At 38.2% G+C, this 12,192-nt stretch overlaps 1 protein-coding gene across 3 annotated transcripts; it reads left to right on the top strand.

The window, feature by feature from the left end:
- The first annotated feature begins 1,869 nt into the window (after positions 1 to 1,869).
- Positions 1,870 to 11,192, top strand: LOC139150061 (calmodulin-like). 3 transcript variants are annotated; one of them, XM_070722212.1, is made up of 6 exons: positions 1,870 to 1,889; positions 2,055 to 2,157; positions 3,762 to 3,792; positions 8,812 to 8,955; positions 9,278 to 9,520; positions 10,039 to 11,192. In XM_070722212.1, exons 2-6 carry the CDS (start codon positions 2,149 to 2,151, stop codon positions 10,074 to 10,076), a joined length of 465 nt encoding a protein of 154 aa, XP_070578313.1. In that variant the 5' UTR covers positions 1,870 to 1,889; positions 2,055 to 2,148; the 3' UTR covers positions 10,077 to 11,192. The 3 variants fall into 3 exon arrangements, with proteins under 3 accessions (XP_070578313.1, XP_070578314.1, XP_070578311.1); XM_070722213.1 differs by lacking the exon at positions 1,870 to 1,889 and having other exon boundaries at positions 2,054 to 2,157; XM_070722210.1 differs by lacking the exons at positions 1,870 to 1,889; positions 2,055 to 2,157 and adding an exon at positions 2,838 to 2,985.
- The last annotated feature ends 1,000 nt before the right edge of the window (positions 11,193 to 12,192 follow it).

Below are 12,192 nucleotides of genomic sequence, written 5' to 3'. Positions count from 1 at the left end.
GTTATCGCCTGTAGAGGGCGTCCTCAACATGTGTCCATCAATATCTCAGTACAGACAAGGGAAAAAGAGGCGCAGAATCCCGATTTGAACCATTTACAGAATAGGGGAAATAAGCAAAGACTCTTGAAGGTGACACGAAATTAGTCATGATATTGTATTTATTTTTATTTATTTACACTTTTTTTGAGCGGCGGAGTTAGTATACAGTAATTTTCATCGGGACTCATTAAGATGAAAGAATCTGAATAACTACAGATCACAAAAATACGTACAAGAAGAGATAAACTACATGGGAATATTCCTGATGATTATAGTCTTTCAATTTATATTTAAAGGTACTAAATACTGGTACTTTGTTTGATATCTGTAGGTAAGGCATTTCATACTTTAGACCCTTGGACGTGAAACCTACGCTGACCAGCTTTCGAAATACATCTTGGTACATAACAGTCCTGGCGTACATAATGATCATGAACATTTTGATTCAGAGTAAATAAGCTGGATATATATTGTGGACAAATTCCGTTCATACATTGAAACATTAAAATTGTGAAGAACCTACATTATAAAGCTAGTTTTGAGAGGCATATCAGACAGTAATGGCTGGATTCTTGTTTGTGGTGTTGCTTCACAGTGATGTAAATTCAAGCTGAAAAGCCACACCTAAGCCACTGATTGACTCTTCCAGATTCTAAAGTATATTTGTGCATATGTGAACCTTTTACATATAATCTCCCAAGTGATAACAGTCCCTCCCGCCAAATTTACAAGTAAACAAGTTCTTTGAGTTAAAAGGATTCTTGTTGAAAATGTGTCTGGGGAATCCTGTCAGACATCCGGGTTTGGGCTACATCCGACTGAACGCAGCCACCGTTCAATTGCCAAACGCCGTGGACTTTTCACGGTTAAAATGTGCTGCCATCCAACTTTACTGTCAGCTGTGTGTTGCGAAAGCATATAATTTATTACAACTGTGTTTGCATTCCGCTTTTTGCTTTAAAAACTGTTTTGCATGTTGCTTGTAAATTTCACCGACCAGTAACTCTGATCGAAGGATGGGAAGGGCAATCTTTCTTGAAATCATGAGAATGGTAATAAACATGTGCGCTGAAGTGATATCGGCTATATAACGACAGCTCTTGACTATGCTATATTGTTCCATCATTGGATAATGAAACATAGCATCAGCTCGCGATGTTCCTTAAAATTACCCAAACTTTCCTTAATCCCTTCGCAGTTAAACTTGAATATATGTATTTTCGTAGTCTAGGAAAACAAATTTATGTATGATATCATATCCATTTCCTCCAGTCCACTGAAATGCACAAGGTTTTAGCAGGAGAGATAAGGAGTCTATAAAAAATACTGCAGTTTTGCTGAGACCTCGCACTGGCATACACTTTATAATTACCATTTACACCCTACGTACTATTGTCAACAAATTTTCTTAACTCTTTATAAGCATAGACAGTAGAAAAAAATTAAATGTGTGTATTAATTTATACATACAAGTACGTTTGGGTATGTATGTATGTATGTATGTATGTATGTATGTATGTATGTATGTATGTATGTATGTATGTATGTATGTATGTATCATATGCATAACCACGTATACATCTATGTACATACAGTTATACATCTATGTATGCTCTCATGGACGTATTTCTTCATAAGCTTACTGTTTGTAATTTGCGTAAATATAGATCGACGACTGTAATTTCGAATGGTTGTGTTTTTGTGTTGTTTTTTCACGCATGAAGTGTTGTCTTACACCTTTTATTGACTGCAGTTCAAGTATTCAAAAGCACATCGTTGATGGGTCAATATCATCAGCCAGTGAGCGGTCCTCGCTACCAAGGTCTATGGCGGCCTGAAGGAATAACAGGATTGATGATATTCTCCCTATCTTTACCCACACTTTGCTACAGTGGTATTTCTTGTCACTGTGGTCCACCAGTCTCCGTAGAGTTGTCGTGGCGTGTCAATTACAGTGCATGAATGTTTAATAATTTGTGTTCTTACAATACTTTCATTTCTTTTCTTGTTTTAGGTTGAACAATTCAAACTTACTATCTTGTTTCCATACGAGGAAAACTTAACACGAAACAGTCGCAAACTCCCGACCACGGAGAATCGCCCAAAACCATGGAAAAGGTTAGTTTTTGTTGTCGTTGTTAGTTTTAATTGGGTTTTAGTCGTCCACACGACAATCTTCGGTCGAAACCGGCACGCCATGGACACCTTTCTAACTTACGCATCGTATCGATCGTCATCAGCCCGGTATATCGTACATGTCATGCCGATTCACTTTATTTTGCATCAGCCACTGTAACATAACTAAAATATCCAAAGATCTACATGCTCAGGTTTAGGGGCATGGAGAAAACGGGTGGTTTGATTAACAAGCATGTTCCAGATGAGTAAAAAGAGACTTGAGTTCTCTACTCCCACTACGCTTCCCCTAATTACGCATAGACTGATCTTTTCTTCTGTCTTGGCAATCGATGTCATGGTCGCTGCATGGAGAGAACTTTGTTTACCTCCCTGGTCCCGGTAACAGCTATATGTAGAGAATCGGTATATCAATGAATGCATCCCTGTTCAACCCCTGAACGCTTTCTTTTATACTCCTGCTGCCATTAGCCAACGAGACATTCCCAGATGAAATACTTAGCAGCTAAAATATACTAATATATACATACCATTCGTTAATTTAAGCTATCAAACGCATTCACGGAAACTTAAAGACACTCACTTTAGGCGTTGTATTTTGCGCATCGTGTGTATGCATACACTACTGTACAGTAACATTGGCGATCTAGGTTACGCGCACGGACACTAAGGTGGGAAACGCAGTTGTGCGGTCACCGCGTAAAATGACACCGCAGGTAAACGCTTCATTTTGACGTTGGAGATACGCTACCGTTTTGCAGTGCTGAGGTGGTTCCTATTATCAATCCACAGACCGCTATGTCGGCAGTGGTGAGTATATTACCGCCTTATCGAACAAGCCTGTCGTCATGCGCTGAACGGGACAGATGTATCTGGCGATGAAATATTGCAGATATGACATAATTTACGAAATGAAAATGCGCCGTTCACCTTAATGTAGAGCGCGAGCTTATGTTATTTTAAAAATGAATGAACAGGGCTTTAAGTCTGATCCCCGTCAGATAAGGCATGCTTTCCTAATGAAACCTCATCCTTCAAATATTACGACCGAGTACATATCATGCGACGACGGTGTCGCGGCAAAACAATTCTGAATTCGGAAACTGCAAGGATTTAAGTTCTTGTTCTGTTCAAGCGCGTTCGCCATGACACAGCACTAGCGAGTCATACATCGGAAAAGAATAGACACACAGCCACGCTATTGTGTTTATGTTGAATACCTCTTATTTTGGAACCCTTTAGAGACAGCAGGGAAACGACTCCATGAGCCTATTTGAGCCCACCACTTTCGTAAATTTACATTTAGTCACGCTGTGTTTGTGTGGATCGTCTTTTTCGTTTGAAGTTTCACGATATGCCATGTATTTTGTTTGCGAATGTACTATTTCAATTGACTCTCGCTCTCTCTCCATTATCGTTAAGACATGGGCGTTCCATTATGCTCAACTACCCATGCATGCCTACGTGTGTGTACATAAATATGTACGAGATATCACCGAGTTCACTTTTACCATCCCAAAATAAAGTATGAGATTAACACAATATCACTCTTATTTTCTCCCCTTTGATCCCGAAAAACCGAGCAGATTGATAATTTGACTGAAGACCAGATCGCAGGTAAGAACAAGTCACGTGATGTGCGACCGACACCTTGTTGTGTCATGTTGACACTTTCACGTCACAGACTATGTGTCGTTCGAAGGCTGTACGTTCATAACTGTGTATTAACTAAGTGCCTAACGTTTTACTCGTCAAAATTTCGTTCTCGATGGCTCGTATATAGAAAATACAACGAAGGTTTTCTGTAATTCAAAGTACTCGTGGGTACGTCACTATTGAGTTACGCTGAGAAATTTGACGTGAGGACGGGTGAGCTACACCGCGTTGCCCCACTGTTACACAATCCCGTAATTAGCCCGTGGTCGCTGTAGTTTGTGGCTTGGATATCGTAGAGGACAAAGTCACAATTGTCTCCGCAGTTTGACCCTGGTTCCGAGTCAACGAGTGAACGTTGCGTTGTGGCTAGGCTGAGCGAGAATGAAAAAAAAATTGCGACGGTCGTTTCCTCACAGGCAGTTCTCACATGTACAATATATAGGGACGGAAATTTCAATATCACGCTTGTTTGTTTTGCGAAAAGCAACGAAATTCTATAGGACGGATATAGACTGTTTTTTCTGCAGCAATCGATTTAAGACCGTCTAAAGGACAAGATACAAAGCGACCTATTGTTGATAGCACACAATAAAAGAAGCCCGTTTTATTGTCTGTCAGAAGATAGTAATTCTTCGCTCTGTGTCGAAATTTTCCTGCTCAAAGTTTGTGCTGTATATTTAATAGTCATATATATTCAAAATTCACATTTAAATACATAGTGTAGACATTGTGGACCCGGCATATAATAATGAATTGATGCTTTAAATATGCCTGAAGAAATCGCTGGCATTTTCCCATGGCAACGGACTGTTACTCAAATGACGTCATGTGCCATATTTTTCAAACGTGTAGGGTTGTAGTCATAAGGTGTATTTGAGACGGATGGGCATTGATGCTGTGCCAAATGGCATCAGTCATTACCGAGTAACCGCCATCGTGGCAAAGAGATACATCACTGTCTTCACAAAACTCATCCCTCGTAGGTGGTTATATGAGTGTTAATAGATACATCGTCCACTCACTGGACGTCGCCATCATGAGATAAGTGCTGAATGATCAACTCATCTTCCATCATCACTGTCGTGGATAATAAAGCAATTTTAATAGGAGTTGGGGAGAGAGAGAGAGAGAGAGAGAGAGAGAGAGAGAGAGAGAGAGAGAGAGAGAGAGAGAGAGAGAGAGAGAGAGAGAGAGAGAGAGAGAGAGAGAACGGAGGGATGGGAGAGAGTGTTAGGGGTAAAGGACTATGCGTAGGAGCATCGGAGTCACAGTGATAATGATATTCCTTGATGAAATGTGTATATAACATCTGTTATTTTTGCCATGGCGATTTATTGTAATGAGGCCCAATAATGTGCAAAAACGCATGTGGTATCTATACTTGCACGAGTGTGGTTCAATATCGTGTTTACAAGCACACGTTTCCCCTCATTAGCTAATTATAAGACTGGCCCCTTCACATTTCAGTTTAATTCGAAAAGCTTAGTAAGGGGTAGTAACATCAGCTTCTCTGGTTTATCGGAACTGCAAGATTTTTGACCTCCTCGGGAAGTGTTTTGTAGTATTTGAACTCATCAACAAAGTATTCTCAAAGATGTTTACAGTCAGTCGAACTGATCCGTTAATAAATTACAAAACTGACAGCCGTTGTAGTTGGACAGTTCCTGAATGCATTCTAGGTTACAGATACCGTGACCCGTCATTCGAGATCGGCATCGTTACGCGGGTGAACTGCCCACTGTTGTCATGACAACAACGATTGCGTGACGAGCATACATCCCTTCTCGCGGACTAGCCACCTTCATAACGATAACGCAACCACATTATCAAGATCTGTCCATCTATTCTGCAACCACAGCCTAGTTGTACTTATATGCGGCTCACGTGTTTCACTTTGGTAAATAAATTTAATGTCAGTGTTTTGTAAGGTCGATTCTACTCAGAAGGACATTTTCAAATTTAATACATAGAACGCACGCTCTCATTCTTCTGTTCATTAAGATGGGAATAATAAATATCATCAACACGTATTCAACACGCAAGGTCATTTCATTTTTCGGTATTTTCCGGTGGGTTTGCCCGATGAATGATCTCGTTAGAAATTAGTAAAACAGTTCTATCAAGCAATATACAATGAAAGAACCTGAATATTATAAAAAAACTTGAAAAGCGTAAGACAGGTATAGAGAAATTGCGTTGATGAGTTAGTAGCTTGTTAACACATAGCAAGCGGCGCCATATTGTTCGTGTTTATGTCGCTGAGATTCTACTAATAACTGTTCTAACACGTGTGAAGTAAAATTACAAAATAAGTAAGATGAATAAACATATTCGGGACAATGATAACTGTGATCATCTCCTGGTATTAATAACCTTTCGGGGAAAATTATTGTTTGATAATGATTATAGAGTACGTTGTCATGAACACCGTGACAGCATCGAATATACGGATGATGAATCGAAGATTAGAATGTCGGAGAAAGTAAATTAAAATGTGGAACTCATTTACGGCAATATTGTCCAACATTCTATTCTGAGATTAGGCGAAGCAAAAAAAGAAGTGTGCCCCGAGAATTAGGGTAGGTTTGCTGAGACCCATAAAATACCCATAAAGTATGATAAAATTAAGATAAATTTACTTTGAAATATTTTGAAAAATGTCTATGGTCTGTAGTTTTTTCTAGGGTCGGTTGTGTTACCGTAAACACAGGTATTTTTCTGTATTTGGCCTTATATGCATCAGAACCACCGAAGTAAAATCAAGAAGGCTGCGTTCACAAACAACTGTTAGGAAGGGTGGAGGAATTCAGGGGGATTCGAAAATTTTGGGGGAGTAGAGGGGGGACTTGAAAATTTTGCCCCACCTGTAGGGGGGACTTGAAAATGTTTTTGGTTCCCTTTTGTGTTTTACATTTTCCAAATAAGTTTTTGTAGGTAATTCAATAAAAAATGAATACCATTTTTATGTCATCCAATGCCACCCAATTGTTGTAATATTAGTAATAATTTAAAAAATCTAGAACCATTTTGCCACATTTTATTACTTTTATCTCGAAAAAATCTAAACGTGTGATTTGTTATAGAAAACCAAACTTGAGCCTTGTAACAGGGCAAAAGCTGCAACTGTTGATGATTTTGTAATATTTCTATGCAATATATCAAGTACAGTTTCTTGTTGTCTCCCTACGGCATGTTCAAACACACACTATTCAGTTGTTGACAAAGCCTGTATATAGAATGTGTATTGCGTGATAGTTTAATTAGAGTCCAGACTGATAGTCAGTTGTCAGTGATACAAATGCATGGTACACACACAGGCTGTGATAGCAAGCTGAATACTGGACAGTTCAACATGCTGTAGGGAGTAGAACAAGAACACAGTTGTATAAACTGAACAAAAATATTGCCAAAATTATCAAAGTTAATACAGCTACTCCCTACAGGCAGTGTCACTATCAGGTACAGCCCTGCTACTGCAGTGACAGTCACTGCATACCTGAGCAGTAACAGATATAGCTCTGACCCTGATGTACATGGTAGTTGAAGAAAGAGTTTGGGTCAAATGACATTCATGACAGTGAAACATACTTGTATACAAGATCAGGCCAGAGAGTAACACATGGAAGACAAGGAGACTTGAAAAATTATCGGGAATTTTTGAATTCTGGCATATGACTATAATAAAAAAAGATGGGGTCAACATGCTTGATTTTTTAAATTTTCACATTCTTGTCATAAAATAATACAAAAGTAAAACTTTGAATAATAAAGACTAAATGAAAAAATATGTGACTAAATTTATCATTATTAGACCCAAAATTTCAGAGATTAAAACATTTATCTGATGGAATATTTTAACCTTCCAGTGTTGTCAATTTTGAGTAGCATCTAATTCATATATGTCTTGTACTTTTGAACCAAATTTTTGGTGGGTCACTATGCTCAGTTTTTTTGTTTGTTTTTTTGTTTGTTTGTTTGTTTTTGTGTTTTTTTTTACAATATGGCAGTTAACCAGAATTCATAATTTGCCTACTCTCTCATGATCGTCATTTTGTGTGCTCTTCGGCAGGAGCAATTGACGTGGCCAGAGTTTGATTAACTCAAGTTGGCTTAGACCGATAAATCCAAAAAGTTCACCAATGCGTTTAAAAATGAATCAATTTAAGAACTTGCCTTAGGAATATTTTTTTACAAACTGTTACAGGTAGTGTTGAACACCTGCGAGCGGAACGGCGCAATACATGTTTGTTTTTTCTGTGCGTACATCCTTTACAAAAATGCGGGCTTGTGATATTTGGGGGCACTTGAAAAATTTTGATCATATAGAGGGGGGCATTTGAATTTTTTTTAGGGTATTGAGGAGGGGGATCTGAAAAAAAAATTAGATTTCAATCGCGATTACTCCAGCGCCCCCCCCCCCCCCCCCCCCCCCACCGTTATTTGTGAACGCAGCCGAAGAACATACCACAATACAGTTCGATGTGAAGGAAGAATAAATGGCCGTAGAAGGCTTTGGGAACTAAATGCTACACACTGAGGACGATTTACGTATCTAATGTAGATCTTGTACATCTAAACTAATATCACATCGCTAGCTTTTTAAAATCTGCCATGAATACGTGTGGCGCTCCGGTTGCCAAGATTTAGAATGTTACCAATAGCAAGTGAAGAAATCACCATGCCACGTATGGGTTATTGAATCAGCAGACGACAATATACATGATATGAGTACCAGGAAACTCAATGAGGGACAATGTGTTAATCAATAATGACACGTATTTACTTTCAGTGTTGCATGCTATTTGACAATTACCTAACGATACCCATACTAAATAGTATTTTAACGAGCCACATCTCGGAATTTTTTTTAAATCATACCCCCATCCACCCCACCTCCAGTATAAATAGGAATTCCGGTTTGTTGATTTGCAAATAGTATTCATATATTTTATCTCTAAAAATTGTCCACTTTATTATTAGAACTAAAGGAGGCCTTCTCCTTGTTTGACATCGATGGAGATGGCACTATCAACAACAAGGAATTGGTTATTGTTCTAAGGTCACTGGGTCAAAACCCGACCGAGAAAGAAGTTGAAGACATGATTCAGGAGGTCGATATTGACGGTGAGGGCGCTATTTATAACAATTCAAGATACGTCGGTTCACTTAGACATTCAAATTGATCAATATGATAGGTTATAGCTGACAGTGTATGTCACGTAATACGGCGGTACGTTATAGGTGAGGTGCAACTGATATCTATTGCTGTAGGTGAACAGCATTTTTAACAATTTCAATATTTCAGTATTGTTTGAAAAATATATATTTGAATTTCTCTTGTGTTTCCTTGTTCATTAGTGTGTGTCTGTGTCTGTGTCTGTGTCGACGCCTGTGTTTATATCAAATGCACAGAAACGTAACTTCAATGTTTTATATCTGTTGTTAGGCAGTGGAACCATCGAGTTCCCAGAATTCCTTATGATGATGGCCACCAAGTTCAACGCGGTGGACGGAGAGGACGAACTCCGTGACGCCTTCAGGGTGTTCGATACCGACGACACGGGCTACATCACCGTGGACGAATTGAGACATCTCATGACTACGATGGGAGAGAAACTTTCGGCAGATGAGATGGACGAGATGGTGAAAGACGCCAACGCTGATGAAGACGGAAAAGTAAATTACCAAGGTATGGCCCTGAGTCACTAACACATCATCGAAAGATCATAAGAACAAATCTGAAAATAATGAGCCACGCTAACTATCAGTCGATCACTTTTTATTGCTCAACAACACACTCGGCAGTGCGGTGATGGAAAAATAAAGCTTAAAGTTACATTAACAAAGTTCTATTTACTGCCGTTAGAGAACGAAGTAAAGTACAAGAACTGTATTTCACAAGGAAATATATTTCACAAACAAATCATTTTTCATTTTGTACAAAAACTTAGGCGTAAATTCACATGACTTTCTCATTCAATGTGGAAGACCCAAAATTGTATGTATGTTCAAAACTTTCTGTAATCATATTGTTTATTTTTGTTCATCCTCCGCAAATTTCATCATCATGTCACATACAGAGAATGGCGAGTGGACTATTAAAAAGGCAGGAAATTTAGACGGGGGAATCATGAAGTGGAGAAATTTTACCTCGATGTCAATACACAACTGTCTTTATATCGATTCTATTTTTTGCTTCCCCCTCAGAATTTGTCAAACTGATCACCTCATACAGCAAGCAATGATGACGCCACCAACGGGCAGCAGTTCGAGGGATTCTCTGTGCCTGATATGACCGTTTCGACGTTGGAAAACAAAGTCAGCACACGTAGCAAACGTTACCGGGAAATTAGCTCTGACATGTTGAGAAGCGACAACTCGACCCACAGGACGCTTCATCATGTACACATGCGCAATATATACACTCGTTTCTCTCCCTGATTCCGCCCGTAGAACAGAAGACACTGAGTAGCTTAGTTGAAATGACAACAAAAGTGGCACTCGTAAAATTGATCACTTGGTGTTATTTTACTTATATCACACTACCGTCCACTGTAATATTTACTGAACACAAAATTGGAGTCTCTTTGACTCGGAGCTAGATATTTGCTTTCTGATTTGTTTCACCTTTGCATGACATAGGTCACAATTACGGAAATTACTATTGTTGCTAAATTATGATCTATTTTTGGGTTTTTTTAATCATCCCAATTTTGATACATATTACATTTCAACACACCTTTCATATGTCATGTTTCAATGCAAGGAAAACGTCAGAAATTTGTGTGTAGATTAAAACATGTAATTTCAAGCATTTGATATCATAACAGCTGTGCCTAGGTATCCATTAGGTAATACTTCCACTTCAGTGTTGACATGGCCAAAATTTGAGGAATCTTATTTCGTATTTTTTCTAAGCTTTCCTCTCGCCAAACGGAAAAAAATAGACCGACAATATTTAGAATGTCCCATTGTCATTTTTACTTTGTAAACGCCATGAAATTTCGACGATTCGTATAAAGACTGACATGTCTATTTGGCAGGCTCCATTTGCTCGAGTCGTTAGCGTGCAGAGAGACGTCCTAAAAGTCCATTAAGGCGAAGAAAACCATATGATGCCTTCAGCGATATAAAGGTCCAGTATTCATAATTTCAAAAACTTAAGATAATATTTGAATATTTGAGGGGAGTTCATACGCTTCTTCTTGTTATGAACTTGTGCATCTCACGAAGCATACGTCTTAAAGAATTCTTCCCAAAATTAACTTCTTTTTTTATGTTGTAAGAAATTCATAGAAATTTAGTTTGTTGTAAAATTTTATCGATGTACGTTATAGAGTAAACTTTGTAAAGAATACCAATCTCAGATTGTTAATCGTGTTATTTTCACTGAAGTAGTCTTTAGGCATGCGCAGTGCTGTATCGCATCGGTATCAGTGGGCATTTGTCATCTTTCTTCCCGTGTATTGTTCGGCAAATAAGGGAACAAACAATCTCTCTCTCTCTCTCTCTCTCTCTCTCTCTCTCTCTCTCTCCCTCTCTCTCTCTCTCTCTCTCTCTCTCTCTCTCTCTCTCTCTCTCTCTCTCTCTCTCTCTCTGAAAATGTTCCCCTGTTTCAGTGTGTATTGCAGTTGTCTGTAAATTAAACCTTTTGGAACTCCATTGAAATTGTTATGATAAACATCATGAAGAACATTCCCCACAGATTAATTCAAAAAATCATTTAGTATGAAAATATGTAATTAGCTGAAATGAAAATATTGAATTCGTTTCCCTGCTGTCATTCATTGCATCACCAATTTACATAATAAGAGCCATTGCCTTAAGTCAAGTCCATCAAACTTTACATGCCAAAGTGTAAAGCTCATTAAAATATGAACATTATATATTGGCTGATGTGAAAATGCAAAATGTCCTTCGCTACTGTGATTTAACTTTATCATCTATATTTACATGGCACTTTCATTAATTTGGTCCCTTGCGATATCACTTTCTTCGAAAGTTCATTCAATCACAATTACCTATCAGCTGACATAGCAAAATTCATCAGCTTTGGTCAAATCCATCCAGCTTATTTAGTAATACCTAATTTGGAATGTTCAATAAAGTGCAAATTATCAAATACCTGACATGAAAATGCAAAATGTCGTTCAGTAATACAACATTTTTGTCTCATCAATATCCATAGTAAGTTTCATAAACTTTGCTAAAGTTCTTCCAGTTTCCTTATGTTCACAAAATTGGGAAAGTTCGTTTAATAAATTATGCAAAGTGGTAACTATGTGATGTAAACTTGCTAAATGACTTTCATGTTTTAACTTTAATATTTTAAGCTTATATGTCCAGCACATGTTTCTTCAA

The sequence above is a fragment of the Ptychodera flava genome, chromosome 14 (assembly GCF_041260155.1).
Source record: "Ptychodera flava strain L36383 chromosome 14, AS_Pfla_20210202, whole genome shotgun sequence".
Lineage (NCBI taxonomy): Eukaryota > Metazoa > Hemichordata > Enteropneusta > Ptychoderidae > Ptychodera > Ptychodera flava.
This window is presented reverse-complemented; position numbering and strand designations above follow the sequence as displayed.

Bases quoted from the DNA above. Each gene is read 5' to 3' on its own strand.
- LOC139150061 (XM_070722210.1), top strand. The intron at 8,956-9,277 runs GTGAGGGCGCTA...ATCTGTTGTTAG, and splicing joins TCAGGAGGTCGATATTGACG to GCAGTGGAACCATCGAGTTC. The intron at 9,521-10,038 runs GTATGGCCCTGA...CTTCCCCCTCAG, and splicing joins CGGAAAAGTAAATTACCAAG to AATTTGTCAAACTGATCACC.